Source organism: Hypanus sabinus, chromosome 26, assembly GCF_030144855.1.
Source record: "Hypanus sabinus isolate sHypSab1 chromosome 26, sHypSab1.hap1, whole genome shotgun sequence".
NCBI classification, from domain to species: domain Eukaryota; kingdom Metazoa; phylum Chordata; class Chondrichthyes; order Myliobatiformes; family Dasyatidae; genus Hypanus; species Hypanus sabinus.
The window spans coordinates 46934744-46955220 of NC_082731.1; the positions used below are offsets into that span (position 1 = coordinate 46934744).

The 20477-nt window shown below is 44.1% G+C and overlaps 1 protein-coding gene across 1 annotated transcript in view; it reads left to right on the forward strand.

The window, feature by feature from the left end:
* LOC132381785 (synaptosomal-associated protein 25) overlaps positions 1–14450 on the forward strand; it is a 202991-nt gene extending 188541 nt beyond the window's left edge. The window contains exons 6-8 of the mRNA XM_059951351.1: positions 6813–6947; positions 10085–10229; positions 11954–14450. Of these exons, the coding sequence (XP_059807334.1) occupies positions 6813–6947; positions 10085–10229; positions 11954–12013 (340 nt within the window). The 3' untranslated portion in view covers positions 12014–14450. The remainder of the gene's footprint in view (positions 1–6812; positions 6948–10084; positions 10230–11953) is intronic.
* Positions 14451–20477: the final 6027 nt, after the last annotated feature.

Sequence of the window (20477 nt, forward strand, 5' to 3'; positions counted from 1 at the left end):
GCACTCACCACTCTCCGAGTTAAAAACTTACCCCTGACATCTCTGTACCTACTCCCCAGCACCTTAAATCTGTGACCTCTTGTGGCAACCATTTCAGCTCTGGGAAAATGTTTCCTCCGAGTAATCCGGTTTTCTCCCACACTCCAAGGACATATAGTTAGACCTAGTACGTTGTGAACAGGCTATGTTGACACTGGATGCAGGGCAACCCTTGTGACCTGCCCCCAGCATGTATTCAGGCTGTGTTAGTTGTTGATGCAAATAACGCATTTCACTGTTTGTTTCAATGTTTTGACATACACATGGCAGAGAAAACCAATCTCTCAGCATCCTGACGAAGGAATATTATCATTGTGATTGGGTCAGAATCTTGCATCTCCCCACCACTATTTGAACACCTTAACTGTTCCTCAGAAGGGCAGCTCAAAACTGCTGTACCTCGTCAGGACATTAGGGATGGACAGCATTGCCCCCATCCTTGAATAGAACAGGAAGAATATTGCTTTGCTCAGACGTGTGTCCACAGTTCACACGGCTCCATAATCAACATCACTCTGTACGTTTCTATTTCTGTCTCTCTGTCTGTTTGTGCATCTGTGACGTACCGCACTATTCAGCCAGTGTCTGAAGAGGATTGACAGGTATTAGATACCTGATTGCCCTCGTGTTTGTTCGCAATATCATAAATTTCTGAATTCCCTGCAGTTATAACTTTTCCATATCTGTCAGGGCCAGCAATGAGCCATAGACCTGTTTGAATTTCTCCAAAAATGTGCATTGGTAGCACATGTTGTAAGAGCGGGATTGATAGCGCATGGAAACCATACTAATGTCATAATACAAAAGCAAAGACACTGTGGAGTGGTGGAGTCTGGCGGGTAAAGAGCATTTCCGTTATCAGTGTGTGCAGTACACAAAGTTACCCCTTTATACTAGAACAGTAAAGGAGAAGTGTCAGATTTCCTGTCCAACCAGTCTGTCTGGCCTAATTTTACCTGGCTCAGCACAGTGCTGTGGACCAGATTGTCTGTTCCTGTGCTGTACTCTTCCGTGTTCTATGTTCTGTGATGTATAAGTGAGTCACTTCCCATCCCACCAAACCTGAGAGAGACAGATTCACCAGATAAACCGTGAGCAATGTAGAGTTAAAAAATCTCGAGCAATTTCTCCAGAGTCAATAGACAATAGACAGTAGATGGTGTAGGCCATTTGGCCCTTCTAGCCAGCACCACCATTCACTGTGATCATGGCTGATCGTACGCAATCAGTACCCCGTTCCTGCTCTCTCCCCATATCCCTTGACCCTGCTATCTATAAGAGCTCTATCTAACTCTCTCTTGAATGCATCCAGAGACTTGGCCTCCACTGCCTTCTGGGTCAGAGCATTCCACATATCCACCACTCTCTGGGTGAAAATGTTTTTCCACATCTCTGTTCTAATCTGACAGAGTAATGGACATAGAGTCATAGAGTGATGGACAACTGTGGCACAGAAACAGGCCCTTGGGCCCATATTGTCCATACCAAACCATTAATCTGCCTAGTCCCATCAACCTGCAACCTCACGAAGGTGGCAGAATTTGTCATCAAAACCTCAGTTAAAATCAATTCCTGTACCCAGCTGGAAGCCCAAGGACAGTTCATTCATCATATACGCCAGTAAAGCACTAGATCTGTTTTCAATATTATTTGTTTACTTCCACGCTTAGCTACCAGTAATATCACGTTGCAATCGCTGTCTAACCGGAGCTGGGAACAATGTACATCAACATTCACTATTCAGCCCAGTGCAAATGAATCTCCCTGGGAATGTGTAAAATAAAAAAATGCCCGTTACTAAACTCTACCAGTGTTACGACAGCACCACTCAGATGGATGATAAAATAGTTCAACACCCTGTCAGTCACTGGCCAAACAGACAAGACCAAGATCAGGGACTTCCAAACTTTATTGTGCCATGGACCCCTGCCATTAACTGAGGGGTAAACTGTATAAGATATGAGTGAGGCTGAATTTAGACTATGGTGTACAGTTGTGGTCACCTACCTGAGGAAAAATGTAAATAAAATTGTAGGAATACAGAGAAATTTCACAGGGATGTGGCCGGGTCTGGAGGACCTGATTTATAGGGAAAGATTGAATAGGTTAGGACTTTATCCCCTGGAATGTAGAAGATTGAGAGGAGATTTGATACAGGTATACAAAATTATGAGGCTTATAGATAAGAGCAACTGCAAGCAGGCTTTTTCCACTGAGGTTGGGTGGGACTACAATCTGAGATCATGGGTTAAGGGTGAAAGGTGAAAAAGTTTAAGGGGAGCTTGAGGGAAAACTTCTTCACTCAGAGGGTCGAGAGAGAGTGGAACATACTGCCAGCACAGTTGCATGTGAGCTTAATTTCAACATTAAAGAGAAGTTTGGATAGATACATGGATGAGAGGGGTATAGAGGGCTATGGTCTGGGTGTAGGTCGATGGGTGTAGGCAGCTTAAATGGTTTGGCACAGATTAGATGGACCAAAGGGCCTTTTCCATGCTGTACTTTTCTGTAACTCTATGATTCTATGACCCCAGGGGTTGGGAATCCCTGATCTAGAGTGTTATGTATAGAATAATTCTATCCCATTTCTCGGTCCACTGTGTTAATAGAAAAGGACTGATTTGAACTTGGCCACATCTTCTAGTCCGCACAGGGGAAGATAGTCCTCTTTTTCCCATAATGCCTTTACTGAGCGTTAGTACCAGCAGACCTCACTGTGGAGCAGCTTTGGGGAAGAGGTTTAGTGCATGATTGTTTAAACCAGCGGATTGTTAGGTAACACCTGATGAGTCACTGTCAGATTAATGCCTTTGCCTGACGAATGCTGACTCATTTCTAACACCAGGATGAAATTGAGAACCTGGCTTCTTCTTCTCGGGCCCTTAGCTCCCAGCGGAGCCCAGGCCTTTGACGACCTCCCATCTTCATCATCCAAACTCCATGGTGTGGTTGGAGTTCACCAATGTTTCTGTAATCCATTGTATCCGCTGTCCAGGCAATTGGCCTATACAGCTTCACCAGAGCCCTGTTGACCGGCCTTACTCGTTTCCAAATCTCACAACAGGGACGTACAGAGTTTGCTGTACAGGCAACATGAACAAAAGTAATGTTGTAAGCAGAGTTACACAGAGACTGTAGTGTAAAGCAGCTACAGGCAGACAAAGGTGGAGAGCTACAAGTTCCCGATCTGCACCATGGCTTTTCAGAGCTGAATGCAATTGTACAAGTGAATGAGGTGACGGATAAATTGTAAATGATAAACCAGCAGATGCTGACCATCTGAAATAAAAGCAGGAAATGCTGGCAACATTCAGCAGGTCAGGCAGAGAGAAACAGTTACTGTTTCGGATTAGAGACAAAACAAGAATTAGAATGTGCTGGAAGGGGTGGGTGGAACAAACAAAATGTGCCTGATAGGTTGAAGCTGAAGCAGGGCTCAAAATAAAATTGTCCATTTTTTGGTTAACTTTCTCTTTCTTTTTGTTTGTATAACCTGAGTTATAAGGAAAAGTAAAATAGGCTAGGTCTTTAATCCTTGCAGCATAGACAATTGAGGGGAGATTTGATAGAGTTGTACAAAATTATGAGGGGTATAGATAGGGTAAATGCAAGCAGGCTTTTTTCCACTAAGGTTGGGTGGGACTACAACCAGAGGTCATGGGTTAAGGGTGAAAGGTGAGAAGTTTAAGGGGACATGAATGGAAACTTCTTCACTCAGAGGGTCGTGAGAGTGTGGAATGAGCTGCCAACACAAGTGCATGCAAGCTTGATTTCAATGTTTAAGAGAAGTTTGGATAGGTACACAGATGGGAGGGGTATGGAGGGTTATGGTCCTGGTGCAGGCCGATGGAAGTAGGCAGTTTAAAATGTTTGGCATGGATTAGATGGGCCAAAGGGCTTGTTTCTGTGTTGTAGTTTTTATGACTCTGTAAGAACTGGCTATATACTTTTTCTCCGTGTAATTTAGAAGCACCTACAACCCAACTTGGACAATTTCCATCCCAGCCTTATCCGCCCTCTCACTTGCTACCTCACAGTGGTCCTGCATTTTACCTTGTTTGACTGCACTGTGCTTTCTCTAGTTGCTGTACTGCACTCTTTTATTTTTACCATCTTGATGGTAATGGTCTGCCTGCAGTGTGTCTCGGTACACATGACAATCACAAACCAATTCCAATTCCTGCTCAGCATGACCCAGTGGCCACGTATTACACAGAAACAGAGGTTCAATCTGAGTTTTAACTACCCCTTATCTGCCACATTACATCAACCGGACTCACCCTATCAAGGCATTATCATGCTGCACCCACAATCTTGCCCATCTATCTCTGGTATCTCGACGAAAAGAACTTAGATCTCAAATAGTAACTGTTTCTCTTTCCACGGATGCTGCCTGACCCGCTGAATATTTCCAACATTTTCTGCCTTTATAAAGATGTTTTACCAGTTTACACACCATTCTCCAGGGTATCATATACAGTTCCCCAGGGTATTATACACAGTTCCCCAGGGTATTATACACAGTTCCACAGGGTTTTACACACCATTCCCCGGGATATCATACACAGTTCCCCAGGGTATTATACACAGTTCCCCAGGATATCATACACAGTTCCACAGGGTTTTACACACCATTCCCCGGGATATCATACACAGTTCCCCAGGGTATTATACACAGTTCCCCAGGATATCATACACAGTTCCACAGGGTTTTACACACCATTCTCCAGGGTATCATACACAGTTCCCCAGGGTATTATACACAGTTCCCCAGGGTATTATACACAGTTCCACAGGGTTTTACACACCATTCCCCAGGATATCATACAGTTCCACAGGGTTTTGCACACCATTCTCCAGGATATCATACACAGTTCCCCAGGGTATTATACACAGTTCCCCAGGGTATTATACACAGTTCCCCAGGGTATTATACACAGTTCCACAGGGTTTTACACACCATTCCCCAGGATATCATACACAGTTCCACAGGGTTTTACACACCATTCCCCAGGATATCATACACAGTTCCACAGGGTTTTACACACCATTCCCCAGGATATCATACACAGTTCCACAGGGTTTTACACACCATTCCCCAGGATATCATACACAGTTCCACAGGGTTTTACACACTATTCCCCAGGGTATTATGCACAGTTCCACAGGGTTTTACACACCATTCCCCAAGGTTTTACACAGCCTTCGCCAGGGCATCATACACAGTTCCCCAGGGTCTTACACACCATTGCCATGGTACTCCCCAGCTTGTTCACAGACACACTGAGTAGGTGATGGTCCATACAGAAGGCTGTAGGTAGAAAGAGCTTGCAGTAGCTTTTCAATGGTGTACAGTCTCTGTCTGTAGGTGACTCAGTCCTGGTACCGAGCCAGTCCTGGTGCAAACTGGTGACAGGTACAGTGGCACTGACACAGGAGGCAACTTCTCACATCTTCAAGGTTTCAGGTTTGACGCTGACGTCTGGTGCTGTTTGTATGAAGTTTACACATTCTCTCTTCAACCAAATGAGACTCCTCAGGCTATTCTGGTTTTCTCTCCCGCCCCAAAGATGTGAGGTTTGACCTATCGAGCGTGTTTACAGTGTAATGTAGAGAAACCTGGTAACTTAGTGAATGTCGACACAACTGTATAGCAAAGTAATAGAGCACGATAACAGGAGATGAGGAGGATTTTTTATTCAGACAGAGAGAGATGAATCTGTGGAATTTGTTGCCCTGGGGGCCAGTTCTTTATGTATATTTATGGCCGAGGTTGATAGATTTCTGACTAGTCAGGGCATGAAGGGAGACGGGGAGAAGACAGGAGATTGGGGCTGGTAGAAAAATGGATCAGCCATGATAAAATAGCAGAGCAGACTCGATGGGCCAAATGGCCGGATTCCACACCTGTAGAGTCTTATGGTCTTATAAGTAAATCAGTGTTAGAGAGTTGTTCGTCATTCGGCTGATTTTGAAATATCGGCGTCAATTAAAACTTTTCTCAATAAAGAGCACCAGGAACTATTCACAGCAACAAGCTGATGATAATGCCACTTCACTCGGGAAATGGTCCTTTCCAGAGACAGAGGGAAGAAAACTTGACTTAGGAACAACAGGGAAAATGGCCAATCGAAGCTCTCCGTCATATATTGTGAATGGAGGATAGCTACATGGTGACTTTGTGTTTCAGTCCAGACTCAGCCACGTAAAGCCGCTCAGTAAGAGGCGTGAGGACAATGCAGTTACCCAATTGTACCCACTCTGTCAGTCTGCGCAGCCTTTATTTCAAATCAGTGCCAGATTAGTTCTCCTGATCACCAGATAGAGAACACCCTACAGAGAGAAGGGAAAATTGAATGGGGAAAGAAAAAACAGGTACCCACCCAACACAGTTTTATAAAAGAGCATTTTTTATAAATACCTTTTGTAATGGGTGTGCATATTTGGTGAAACAGTTTGATTGCACGTTGCTTGCAGTAGAGTGTCAATGAGACTGGGTTTGCTGGCATGTCTGCATGCTCTGGGTTGCTTATTCAAACCACTGGATGTCTACTTTCAGCTTCTTACACTGAGATTTTATTGGATGGTCATCAAGCAAAACTTCTTGGAAAACATCCCTTAATATAAAAAATGTATCCAACAACTAATGGTAACGGTTGTGCTGTAAGTGATGAAGTGGTCTGGCCGCAGCCTGTCAGCAGGAAGGCGCTGGCTTTACCTCGTGGAGATCATTTGAAACAACCAAACTCCTTGTACATTTTTCCTCCTTCAAGGTTGAAGAACTTCGAGGCTGGAGGAGCCTACAAGAAGGTGTGGGGCAATAACCAGGATGGTGTGGTGGCCAGCCAGCCAGCTCGAGTGATGGACGACCGGGAGCAGATGGCCATGAGCGGTGGATACATCCGCAGGTAAGATGGTTTTCGTCTTGGGAAGTTCTGACATCCCTGCTTGCCATTGGATTGAGCATTCACAAGGAAAGCATAAATTGTACACAATTTTTCCTAGAGAGATTATAACTTAAATATTGCGCAAGGTAGTCACATGTTCCTACAGGAGATAGTGATTAGAGTTGCAAAGGTTCATTCAGGAACTGAATAGATCAGAAAATCATCAGATATCGGAGCAGAAATTGGCCATTTGGCCTATCGTGTCTCCCTCCGTCATTTCATCATGACTGATCCATTTCCCTCTCAGCCCCAGTCTCCTGCCTTCTTCCCGTATCCCTTCTTGCGCTGACCAATCAAGAATCTATCAACCTCTGCCTTAAGTATACCCAGTGACTTGGCCTCCACAGGAATTGCACAGATTCACCAGTCTCTAGCTGAAGAACTTCTTCATTCTCCGTTCTAAATGAGCGTCCCTCTGTTCTGAAGCCGTGCCCTCTGGTCACAGACCACCCCACCATAGGTAACATCCTCTCCATCGAGGCTTTTACCATTCAATAGGTTTCGATGAGATCCGCACGCATTCCAGTGAGTGCAGGCCCAGAGCCATCAAACACTCCTCATATGAAAAACCTTTCAGTCCCAGCATGGTTAAAGGGAAGTAGCTGTTCCTGAACCTGGTGGTGTGGGACTTTAGGCTTCTGTAGCTCCTGCCCGATGGGAGCTCGAGAAGATGGACAGTGGGAATCTTTGATGATGGGTGTTACCTTCTTGAGGCAGCACCTCCTGTGGGGAGGGTTGTGTCCGTGGTATATACACACACCCCTACTATTCCCTGCAGTTCTTAAGTTTTTGTGCTAATTTGCATTCAGTCAGTTAGCCTTTTGACGTTATTACCTTGCTACCTATTACCCGGTCACCGCACTGCACAGTAAACACTTTAAAATGCTGTTTGTCACTCTCTTTACATTGTAATTACATGCTGGTTTTTATATGTTTATGCACATTTTATTCCACATCCGTACTTAAACCTCTGACTTCATAATTGTAGAATTTCTGTAACCTGTTCCACCCTGACCAGCAGACCCTAAAATTATACTCAGTGGCCACTTTATTAGGTACACCTGCTCATTAATGCAAATATTTAATCAGCTAATCATGTGGCAGAAATTCAATGTATAAAAGCATGCAGATATGGTCAAGAGGTTCGGTTGTGGCTCAAAACAGAGATGAGGAGGAACTTCTTTAGCCAGAGGGTGGTGAATCTGTGTAATTCATTGCCACAGGTGTCTGTGGTAGAGGCCAAGTCATTGGGTGTATTTAAAATAGAGGATGATAAAGTCTTGATTATTAAGAGCATCAAAGGTTATGGGGTCAAGGTAGAAGAATGCAGGTAAGAGGGATAATAAATCAGCCATATTAGAATTGTGAAGCAGACTCAATGGGCTGAATGACTTAATTTTGCTCCTATATCTTACAGTCTTTCCTAGCCAGAGTTTAATAAAACACTCCCACTTCTCAGCATGCAGTACACTACTGATTGCAGTGACACACTGGATTAAACAGCCATCTCTCCACTTCTTCTGTATGCCGTTACTCTACAATTACCAGATATCGCTGTAACTGGGAAAGTTTCCTACTTTATCTAAGCCCTCAGAATTTTTGTGTTCCTCAGGTCTCCATGAGCCTCTTAGAATCATGGAGTCATAGAATACTGCAGCACAGAAACAAGCCCTTCAGCCCATCTAGTTGGTACCAGTCCGTTATTCTTCCTAGTCCCATTGACCTGCATCTAGACCATAGCTCTGCATACAACTGCCATCAATGTACTTTTCCAGACTTCTCTTAAACGTTGAAATCGGCCCACATCTATCACTCCTGCTGGAAGCTCTTCCCACACTCTCATGACCCTCAGAGTGAAGGCATTACTGGCATGGTTAGAGCATTGTCTGACTGGTAGGAGGCAGCGAGTGAGAAGAAAAGGATCCTTTACTGGTTGGCTGCCAGTGACTAGTGGTGTTCCGCAGGAGTCAGTGTTGGGACCGTTTCTTTTTGTGCTGTTTATGATTTAGATGATGGAATCGGTGACGGCCAAGTTTACAGATGATACGAAGAATGATGGAGGTAGTGTTGAGGAAACAGAAAGGCTGCTGAAGGACATAGACAGATTAGGAGAATGGACAAGAAAGTGGCAAATGAAATACAATGTTGGAAAATGCATGGTCATCCACTTTGATAGTAGAAATAAATGTGCGGACTATTTTCTAAACGGAGAAAATCCAAAAATCTGAGACGCAAAGGGACTTGGGAGTATGTGTGCAGAACACCCTAAAAGTTGACTTGCAGGTTGAGTTGGTGGTGAGGAATACAATGTTAGCATTCATTTCAAGAGGTCTAGAGTACAAGATCAGGGATGTGATGCTGAGGCTTTATAAGGTACTGGTGAGGCCTCACCTGAGTATTATGAACAGTTTTAGGCTCCTCTTCTAAGAAAAGATGTGTTGGCATTGGAGAGGGACCAGAGATGGTTCACAGGGATGATTCTGGAATGAAAGGGTTATCAAACGAGGAATATTTGATAGCTCTGGGTCTATACTTGCTAGAATTCAGAAGAATGAGGGGGATCTCATTGAAACCTTTCAAATTTGAAAGGCCTAGACAGAGTAGATATGGAAAGGATGTTTTCCATTGTGGGGGAGTCTAGGACAAGAGGGCACAGCCTCAGGATAGAGGAACATCCATTTAAAACAACTCACTTTTGTTCAATCTCTCATTAAATCACGTGCCCACTAATCCAGGCAGCATCCTGGTAAACCTCTTCTGAGCTCTCTCCAAAGCCTCGACATCCTTCCTATAATCCAGTGACCAGAACTGTATGCTATACTCTAAATGCAGCCTAACTGGAGCTTTATAAACCTGCAATGTAACTTCCTGACTTTTGAACTCTTTCTTCGAATAATAAAAGCAAGCATTCCATATGCCTTCTCAACAGGCCTACCACCTTGTGTAGCCACTTTCATGTAGCGATGAATTTGGACTCCAAGATCCGTCTGCTTGTCAATACTGTTTCGGGTCTTGCCTTAACAGTGTACTCTCTTTACATTTGTCCATCAAGGCAATGCCTCACCTTTGGCTTAATTCATCTCTTGACCTGATTTTAGAGTCACAGATGACGCTCGGGAAAACGAGATGGAGGAGAACCTGGATCAGGTGGGCAGCATCATTGGTAACCTACGACACATGGCACTTGACATGAGCAATGAGATTGGTTCCCAGAACGCCCAGATTGACAGGATTGTGGTCAAGGTAAGAGATTGGTTGAATTCTTGCAAGTTCTAGCTGAAGGACAAAGTGAAAAACACTGCTGCTTGGCAAGGAGTAAGAGAGAACACAAGTCAAAGATCTAATAATGTTATAGATACATGCAGCCTGGAATCAGACCCTTCAGCCCATCAGTGATTGGTTTATTATCAATTGTACCAAAAGTACAGTAGGAAAATTAGATTTACTTGCCATCTGTACAGATGATTTCATAACATCAGTATATCGAGGTAGTACAAGGGAAAAGCGGAAACAGAGTGCAGAATAAAAGTATCGCAGTTAGCTTAATATCCAATGACCCAAGTTCAATTCTTCCGTTGTCTGTAGAACTTTGAATGCTCTGCCCATGACTTCTGGGTTCTTCTGGGTACTGCCATTTCGTCCCACACTCCAAAGGCCGATAATTGATCATGTTGTTGTAATTAGGCAGTGTGCATTCACAAAATAGATAGATAGAGATAGATTTATTACTAGATATATAGGAAGACATAATATATAGATAGAAAGATAATAGAATGTTGACAATTCCTTTCCCCCACAGACCTGCTGATTCCTCCAGCAGATTATTTATTGCTTCAGACTCCAGCATCTGCAGTCTCCTGTATCTTCTCATTCACAATGCTCTCCGGATAAATGTATTGATTTATTGATATAAATTTATTCAATTTATAGATTGAATTTCATCTTTTGGAAACATCTTCGCCACAGCTGAGAAACGAACCTTTCCAGCCTGCACGTCCATGTTGACCATTAATTACCCACCTGCACCATTCCCACTCACCAACATCTGATCCACAGTCTCCGGCACCTTCATTAATCTCCCATTTTCTCACATCTCAACCCTTTGGGGATAAAATGCTTCCCAGTCTACTTAACACAGCCATTCATTTAAAGAGGACTAGAATATATAAACAACAAGGATGTACTGTAATTCTCACGGTTGTCATCAGGAAGAAGGTATAGAATCCTCACACTAGCAGTTTCAGGAACATTTATTACCCCTCAACTAGCTCCTGAACCTGAGGGGAAAACTTCATTCACCCCATCACTGAACCACTCCCATAATCCAGGGACTCACTTTCAATGACTCTTCATCTCATTTTCTTTAGTTCTTATTTGTTATCATTATTTATTTCTTGTTGTAGTTGCAGAGTTTGCTGTCTTCGGCACTCTGTTTGAACGCCCAGGTTGGGTCTTTCATTGTTTCTGTTATGGTTATTATTCTATACTCTCAGAGCTGTATATGGTGATGTATATGGACTTTGATAATACCTCTGTCCACACCTGTCACTGCCTTAGTAAAGCAGCCTGCATAATTAAGGACCCCAAACATCTCTCTTCTCCTCCTGCCCCCTCTCCATTGGGTAGAAGCCCTGAAGGATAATTTCCATTCCACTGTTCGAAGTGACCCCCTTGTAGGATCAGATGGTGTCTGGGCCTCACAATCTACCTCGTCATGGCACTGCACTGTCACAATAATCAATTAATTTACCAACACACGCTCACATAAAGATGCACACACAGACACATTCACACACGTACATACACACACAAATATTTACAGATACACACACACAAATATATACAGGTGCACACACACATATCCGCTCTTGCACACGTACACTTGTTTTCACGTTTGCACAAATTCTACCACTAGCCACACCGCTCATTCAGAGTACAAACTATACTTTGCTCTGTTTCTCCTGCAGGGCGATATGAACAAAGCGCGCATCGACGAGGCCAACAAGCACGCCACCAAGATGCTGTGAAGTGCTTCAAAGGAGAATCCTCTCTTCTGCCAGAGATACCCACCCCATCACCATTGCAACATCTACAAGGCCGAGGAGGGGCAAGTCCCTGTGCAGTGATAGGTTCAACATCTCTGTACATTTGGTTTGATTTCAGAATTTCTCAGTGTAGCAAAATGTTCCAGTGTGTAAGGTGTATATTTTCGTGTCAATCTGTGTAACTGCTTGCCCAGAGTGAACCAAGTGTAAAATTTAGTTTTTAATCTCTGTGCTGATTGGTTCTTTTTATGAATGAATTAACCTGTAACCTCGCGATAACGTGAGCATGAGTCAAGCTCGATGTGCGCAGCTGAATTCCAATTAACGTTACAGCAAATCCCTTTTCCCTCGTTTAAAACGTCATCCCAGCACAGTAAGGGAAAGCCCTCAGATTGGGGCTGCTACAGAAATCCCAGAGTCTGAAGGTTTGACAAAAGAGCACAGTTTGTAATGGGGGCAACAGTGTGAGTTCAGTTCGCAGTGCTGCTTGCCAGAGCTGGGAGCAGGCATTGGCGGTCTTCCCAGTATTCCTGCCTCTCAGTCACTGCGACTTCGCTGGTTATTATTTCTCCAATGTTTATGGCCCATCATCAGTCACTTGTTCATCCTGTGAGGCCAAACTCAGGATTCCCGTTTAGTGTGAGATGGGAATCGGAGCTGGGATCAGATGGGTGTTGTTCAGAACTTGTTCACTTTAAAGGAACGGCCTTCGTCCACTGTGGTAAACTATGTATACCTGTCTGGACATGCCCCTCTGCTGACTGCTCCTGTGGCTCCTCCCACAGACCCCTATATAAAGGCGATTGGAGGCACTGCTCCTCCCTCAGTCTCCGAGATGCCGTGCTCCATTTTGCTGCTAATAAAAGCCTATCGTTCACCTCCCGTCTCCGAGAGTTTTTGATGGTGCATCATCCTCACACCATGGGATTGAAATGAGAAAGGAAGTGCCCGTGTCAGCTTGGAATACTGATGCCACTAGCAACTCAAAAAGGAAACAAAAACCCACTCTTAGTTCAGAAATATTAGTTTGATACATTATCCTACCCCTTCCACTTATTGGGGGTTAAGTATTTTGGATCATCAGAAAATTTCAAGAATGTAAAAAGTGCGACTGGTCATAGACGAATTGAAATGAACAGCACCAGGTTAATGTAATTTCTTATTAAACTCCACACCTGCCAGTTTCAAATTGCAAATAAAACAGTCTATTGGAATAATTTCAGAGAAAGTCAGATGCTCCTTTTATTTTTCAGCTCCCAAACAAAACCGTTTATATATTTCAATAACTGAGACTTTACTGTCCTGTAATGTTGTTAAATCTGCTTAAAACCATGTTGTGCATGAAGAAATTTATTTTTGCCCATTGTTCCTATGCTGGCTCTTGAAAACAGTCACCATTGGATTATCCCTGTAGCCATGCACACCAAATTTCTTATCCAATTCCCTCCAGATGCAGTCACAACTAAATTTGCTTTAACTATGTCTCCAGGCAGAAGATTCTAGCTCAACAAAATGCTGGAGGAACTCAGCAGGTCGAACAGCATCAGGACTGAAACGTTGACGGTTTACTCTTTTCCACAGATGCTGCTTGACCTGCTGAGATCCTCCAACATTCGTGTGTGGTAATCAGGATTTCCAGCAGCTACAGAATTTCTTATTCTAGCTCATAGTAAATCTCAGGATAAAATCAAACATTCTCCTCATCTAGCCCACTGTTCTTCTCTCCTTGATTTTAATTCATGCATTCCTCCCATTAGTGAAAACTATCTCTCTCTCTCTCTCTCTCTCTCTCTCTCTCTCTCTCCCTCCCCTTTGAAAGATGCTGCTCCCTATCTCACTCAGAGATGCTGAGTGTCAGATGGGGAGTGGATGACAAGAAATCACAGTAAACATGATCTGATTGATGGAGACATGAGGGAGATTCAGTCTTGGTGTCTGGAGCAGCAGAAAGTCTGCAGGTGGACCTCGGTGGGCCACAATGTCTTGTGGGGTGCGGGGAGGTGGAGGGAAACATCTTTGTTTGTTGCAACCGATTGATGGGATAGAACATAGAACATTATAGCACAGTGCAGGACTTCCAGCCTAAGATGTTGTGCAGACCTTTTAACCTACTCTAAGATGAATTGGACCCTTCCCTCACACATATCCTTCCATTTTTCTATCATCCATGTGAGTCTCTTAAATGCCCCTATCATACCTGCCTCTACCACCCCCCCGTTTTAACTTTGCGTTAGCTCTACGTTAATCTAATTCACAAACTCTTGCCGTACCCTTATCAATTTTCTCTTTGTTCAATTCCATCAGTGTTAATGAACGGCATCGCTGGTTGTTATTGGTCCGTAAAGCCAATGAGAGTTGAAATAAAGCAGCAGATAATCTGTGTTATGTACCACTCTCCACCACCCCCCACCTCCCGGCCCCTACGAGATGAAATAAAGCAGCAGATAATCTGTGTTATGTACCATTCTCCACCCCCCCCCCCCCACCCCCCGGCCCCAGATGGAGCAGTAGAGGGAGAAATGATGGTAGTAGAAGTTGTTCTATAGTTGGTTGAATGTTTGTTAATCAAAGTGTTGTCCAAGGAGAGGCAACCGAGATGGCTTCCAATTCTTGCACTGTCCACGTGGGAGCATTTAAAGGCCATAAAAACATTTTAGGGGCTCTAAAATAAAATGAATGACTGAGGAGAATATTATTTTACACAAAGCCAAGAGAATATTGGGCATGGCAAGGTATCAAAGTGGGAAGTCATGATACTGAGGAGATAATGTATGAAGGACAAGAGGTGGGACATTGATACTGGCAGGTCAGAATCAATCCTAAAAATTCTATTTCCATATTGCAAACTAGCAGGATAATACAGCCACTTATGGAAATATTTCCAATCAGTGTGTTTGAAAATCTGTTTATTTAACCTCAGATGCAATTAAAATCCTAAGCATGGCAAAAGGCCATAAAAGGCTTGGGGACTGAGAATCCGAAATCAATGTTGGCTGTTGGCTTCTTCACGGAGTAACGATTCTCTTTCTTTAGAATGGTCTTTTGATGCAGTGACAGGGGAAGTGCTCTCTCTTTTAAGTGCTTACTGAGCTGTGGGCTCACTGTTACTGTGACCCGATGGTTCCTGCAGTGACAGAATCTTCCCTGTGAACTCATCGGGCTCTGAGCCCACTCACACAGCTCGCTGGCCTGGCCCAACGTCTGCATGCGACGGGTGTGAAAGTATAAAAGGCTTTTCGTGTTCTGCACCACCTCACCCACCCACCATCCACCCACAGTATTGCTGCCAGTCATGTTGTGGTGAGGAGGCTGCTTGTAGCTTCTCCTCATGCCCACCCCCCGGCTTGGAGATCTGCTCCTCCTCCACCAACCGTGTGTTTGTAGATGGTGCATGTCAGTGTCTGCGTCTGTCGCACCCCTCGGCTACATGCACGCCCAGAGCCACACCACCCCTTCGCTGCCTGTCTTCACTCAGCCGTCACCTGTAACTATACCCTTGAAACTAAACTTAGAGGGAGTTTGCCTCTAATTCTACCTTATAAAAATGACTCTTTCTCCTTTGTTTTTGATAGTTGGTTATCCTCTCCTCACTTTTATTTTTGCTCTCTGGCTCAGTCTCTCCTGTTTAGTCATGCTGTGGACCCTAAGGTTAACAGTACAACTTGTGGTCTCTAATTACAATGCCGTTCGGTAGACAGGGGATTAAATTCTCAGTTGGGAATTGACATCCACACCAACATTCCAAGATGCACTTTCTGAATTAAAATAGCCACCTCTGTGAGCCAATGGGGGATACACCTGGATTCATTCATCTCGTTCCTGATCGCACCAGAAAGGTAGAGGCAAATACTGGCTCCTGTTTGAAGCAGTTAAAATCTCTCACAGCCAAGGCACCCCATAACACCATGCATTTATGTCAAAACACAAAAATATTTATAAAAGCACCTAATACATTGCCATATATTTAAAAGTCAAATTATTACTTTTACAGATATGTCCTTTTATTTTTTTATTGTGTGTGTGTGTGTGTGTATGTGTGTGTGTGTGTGTGTGTGTGTGTGTATATACACACACACACAGATGTCTCCTGATGATACTTTTTAACAAATAATTATTTAAGCATGAAAATTACTTTAACAAATTGCAGGCTCAGGCCTACTTCAGCGCACAGGTGAGCTGGAATTTATTAGCTAGTAGGGTTGATTAGCCAAATAAGACCCTATGTCTTATGGTCTTAAAACTCAGTAGGAAAAGCCCACAAATGGATAGCAAGATACCAGAAACTTTGGAGAGTTCTGCTCACCTGCAGGCACCTCATGCGTATCTGCTCCATGTTCGATTTGCTGCAATGTCCCTCACAGGACTCAGCATTGACACACACATACACGCGGTTAGGATGGAGTAAGAAGAAGTGTATATGTGAGATGTTCAGGTGTGTGTCAGGTCACCCTCTCACCATTTGCAGAGCTCAGCCTGTGTTGCCCAGTTCAGCAGCGAAGTCCTAGCAGATGCGTTAAGGTATGCGGGCTTTGCAGATCTGCTTGGAGAATTTTTAACCCACAATAGTGTAGTGGTTAGCGTGATGCTGTTCCAGCTCTGGGCTTTCCAGAGTTTGGAGCTCTATTCCGGCACCCTATTTAAGGTGTTTGTAAGTGAATTGCGTGGGTTTCTCCTGGAAGTTCTGCTTTCCTCCCACAGTCCACAGAGGTAGCTGTTAGTAGGTTAATTGGTCATTGTAAATTATCCTTTCATTAGGCTAGCTTTAAATAGGTGGGTTGCTGGGCGGTGCAGCTCATTGGGCAGGAAGAGCCTGCTCCACACTGTATCTCTAAATAAAAATGTATCTGTCCCACAAGCTATTGCTATTGCCGAAGAAATCAGAGACAAATAGTTTTATTTAAGTCTTTTTGAGTATTTCAGATGAAAACTCTCTCACCATTTCTGATACTCACTCCCCAACACTTTCATCCCCTCATGGTTCCCATTTCCACTTTTTGTTCCTATTCTCACAGGTTGATAAAGTGCTTTCCTTCCTGTAGAGCCTTTCCTAGAGTCACTGTCAGTGGATCTACGATCTGTTTTGTTTGCTGCATGTTAGTGTTTAACATGTAACTTCTGTTCAATGCACTGAAATGATAAATGGCTATATTACTCTTGTATTCACCCAAATCCAATGTACAACCTAGACTATCAGTTCTGGCAATGCACTGCTAGGAAACAGAAAACTAAAGGAAATGCATTAAAATTTCTAGAACAACCTCAGGCCTTTCGTTGTCTTCTTTATATCGAGTGTCTGCATCCAGCTCTCCCTTTTTGGAATCTATTTGTCTGCTTTTCATTGTTTGGATGTTGAGAGGCATCATGATACCTTGGCTTGAGTTAGTGTTCCTGTTCCTCATGCCTGGGTAACTTAGAACATCTTGCAAACTCAATAGTATAGTGGAGGATGTTTCCTATAGTGGGGGAGTCCAGGACCAGAGGACACAGATAGAGTGGACGTGGAGAGGATGTTTCCTATAGTGGGGAGTCCAGGACCAGAGGACACAGATAGAGTGGAGGTGGAGAGGATATTTCCGATAGTGGGGGAGTCTAGGACCAGAGGACACAGATAGAGTGGATGTGGAGAGGATGTTTCCTATAGTGGGGGAGTTTAGGACCAGAGGGCACAGATAGAGTGGATGTGGAGAGGATATTTCCTATAGTGGGGGAGTCTGGGACCAGAGGACACAGATAGAGTGGATGTGGAGAGGATGTTTCCTATAGTGGGGGAGTCTAGGACCAGAGGACACAGATAGAGTGGATGTGGAGAGGGTGTTTCCTATAGTGAGTGAGCCTAGGACCAGAGGGCAGAGCCTTAAGAGTAGTAGACGTCACTTTAGATCAGAGAAGTGGAGAAGTTTCTTTCTCCAGAAGTGGTGAATCTGTGAAATTCTTTCAGCAGGCACAAAATGCTGGAGGAGCTCAGCAGGCCAGGAAACATTTATGGAAAAAAGTACAGTCGACGTTTCACGCCGGGATCCTTCAGCAGGAATGGAGAGAAAAAGCTGAGGAGTAGATTTGAAAGGTGGGGAGAGGGGAGAGAGAACCAGCAGGTGATGGGTGAACCCTGGAGGGAGAGGGATGAAGTAAAGAGCTGTGAGGCTGATTGGTGAGATAAGGTGATAGAGGGAAAAGGGGATAGGAAATGTAGGAGAAGGGCTGGGGGGCATTACAGGAAGTTTGAGAAATCGACGTTCATCCCATCAGGTTGGAGGTTACCAAACGGAATATAAAGTGTTGTTCCTCCAACCTGAGTGTGGCCCCATCACAACATGGAGGAGGCCATTGATGGATATATCAGGCTGCGATGGGTAGTGGAATTAAAATGGGAGATCCTACTTGTTCTGGCGGGCAGAGCATAGATGCTCAGTGAAGCAGTCTCCACATCTATATCGGATTTCACCGGTTTACAGGAGGCCACACCGGGAATTGAATTATTTTCAATTCCTCCGTCTCTGCCTCTTCTGCTCTCAACATGAGGCTTTTCATTCTAGAGCAAAGGAGATGTCCTCCTTCTTCAAAGAAAGGGGCTTCCCTTCCTCCACCATTAACACTGCCCTCAACTGCATATAACCATATAACAATCACAGCATGGAAACAGGCCATCTTGGCCCTCCTAGTCCATGCCGAACCCTTAATCTCACCTAGTCCCACCTACCCGCACTCAGCCCATAACCCTCCACTCCTTTCCTGTCCAGATACCTATCCAATTTTACCTTAAATGACACAACTGAACTGGCCTCTACTACTTCTACAGGAAGCTCATTCCACACAGCTATCACTCTTTGAGTAAAGAAATACCCCCTCGTGTTTCCCTTAAACTTCTGCCCCCTAACTCTCAAATCATGTCCTCTAGTTTGAATCTCCCCTACTCTCAATGGAAACAGCCTGTTCACGTCAACTCTATCTATCCCTCTCAAAATTTTAAATACCTCGATCAAATCCCCCCTCTTTCTTTCTTAGTTATCTTCTAATATTTGTGTATCTGTGCACTTCTAATGCTGCTGTGACCTCTAATTTCCTTTGGGATCAATAAAGAATCTATCTATCTATCTAAACTCCAGTGAGCACAGAGAAATCAAATCCTCCTCCTGCACTAAGCTTTTCATTCCCTGGATTGTTCTTGTGAACTTCCTGTGTGTCCTCTCCAATACCAGCACATCATTTCAGGCTGAAGTCATTTCATAAGTCCCAGTTAACGCTAGAAATCAAACATATTTAAAGTTGTACAGAAGAAGGAGCCATTGGAGGGGACCGAGGTAATGTTTGACCAAGATGGCGCCAGTGAGGGCTGAGGTAGTACAGAGGCATCTTGTTGGTGGAGATGAAGACACAGAACGTGGGAATAAACTACACAGACCAAACACCCGGTCATACTTACCCACACACTGTAGAGGACAATTAATCTACCAACCAGAGGCACTACCTGAAGAAAGATCATTAAAGATCACCGCTACCTGCAGCATGAAATCTTCTCACTGCTACCACAAGGCAGGAGAAAAAGAGGCCTGAAGTTCCACACCAGCAGGTTCAAGAACAGGTTCTTCCTTTCAATCACTCTGTTCGATAAACAACTGACACAACCCGGGTCACTGGAGTTTAGTAACACTGACACTACTTTGATCACTTCGCAATAAAAATATTTTTGTTTGTTCTAATTGTGTCCTTTCTTGCAAAAATTGATGTTTATGTTTCTCACGTGAAGGCTGAGTAGCTAATACCCTGAGTCAGTGACACGGCTACGAGTAAGTTTTTCCCTGCACCAGTGCGTTCATATACTTGTGCAGATGGGGGCAAACTCTACTTTGATTTTGACAACCTGAGCATCTCTGAGATGCGGGAAGAAATGGGATTAGAATTGAAAGAGTACAACACAGGAACAGGCCATTCGACCCACAATGTTGAGCCGAACCAGCTAAAAGCAAACCCAAGTCACCCAAACACTGACCCCTCCTACCTACACCACGTCCATATCCCTCCGTCCCTCCATATGCCTATCCAAACGTCTTTTAAAATCCTCTAACATATTTGTCTCCACCACCACAGCAGGCAGCACATTTCTCTGTATAAAAAACTTACCCCTCATATCCCGTCATATCCCTCCTGAACCTACCCCCTCTTATCTTCAATGCACGTCCTCTGGTATTAGATGTTTCAACCCAGGGAAACAGATACTCTCTGTCCACTCTATTCATGCCTCTCATAATCTTGTAAACCTCTCTCAGATCTCCCCTCAGCCTCCGACACTCCAGTTCATCCAACCTCTGGTGACAGCACATGCCCTCTAAACCAGGAGGCATATCCTGGTAAGCCTCTTCTGCTCCCTCTCCAAAGCCTCAACGTCCTTCCTATAGTGGGGCAACCAGAACTGTACACAATACTCTAGATGTGGCCTAATCAGAATTTT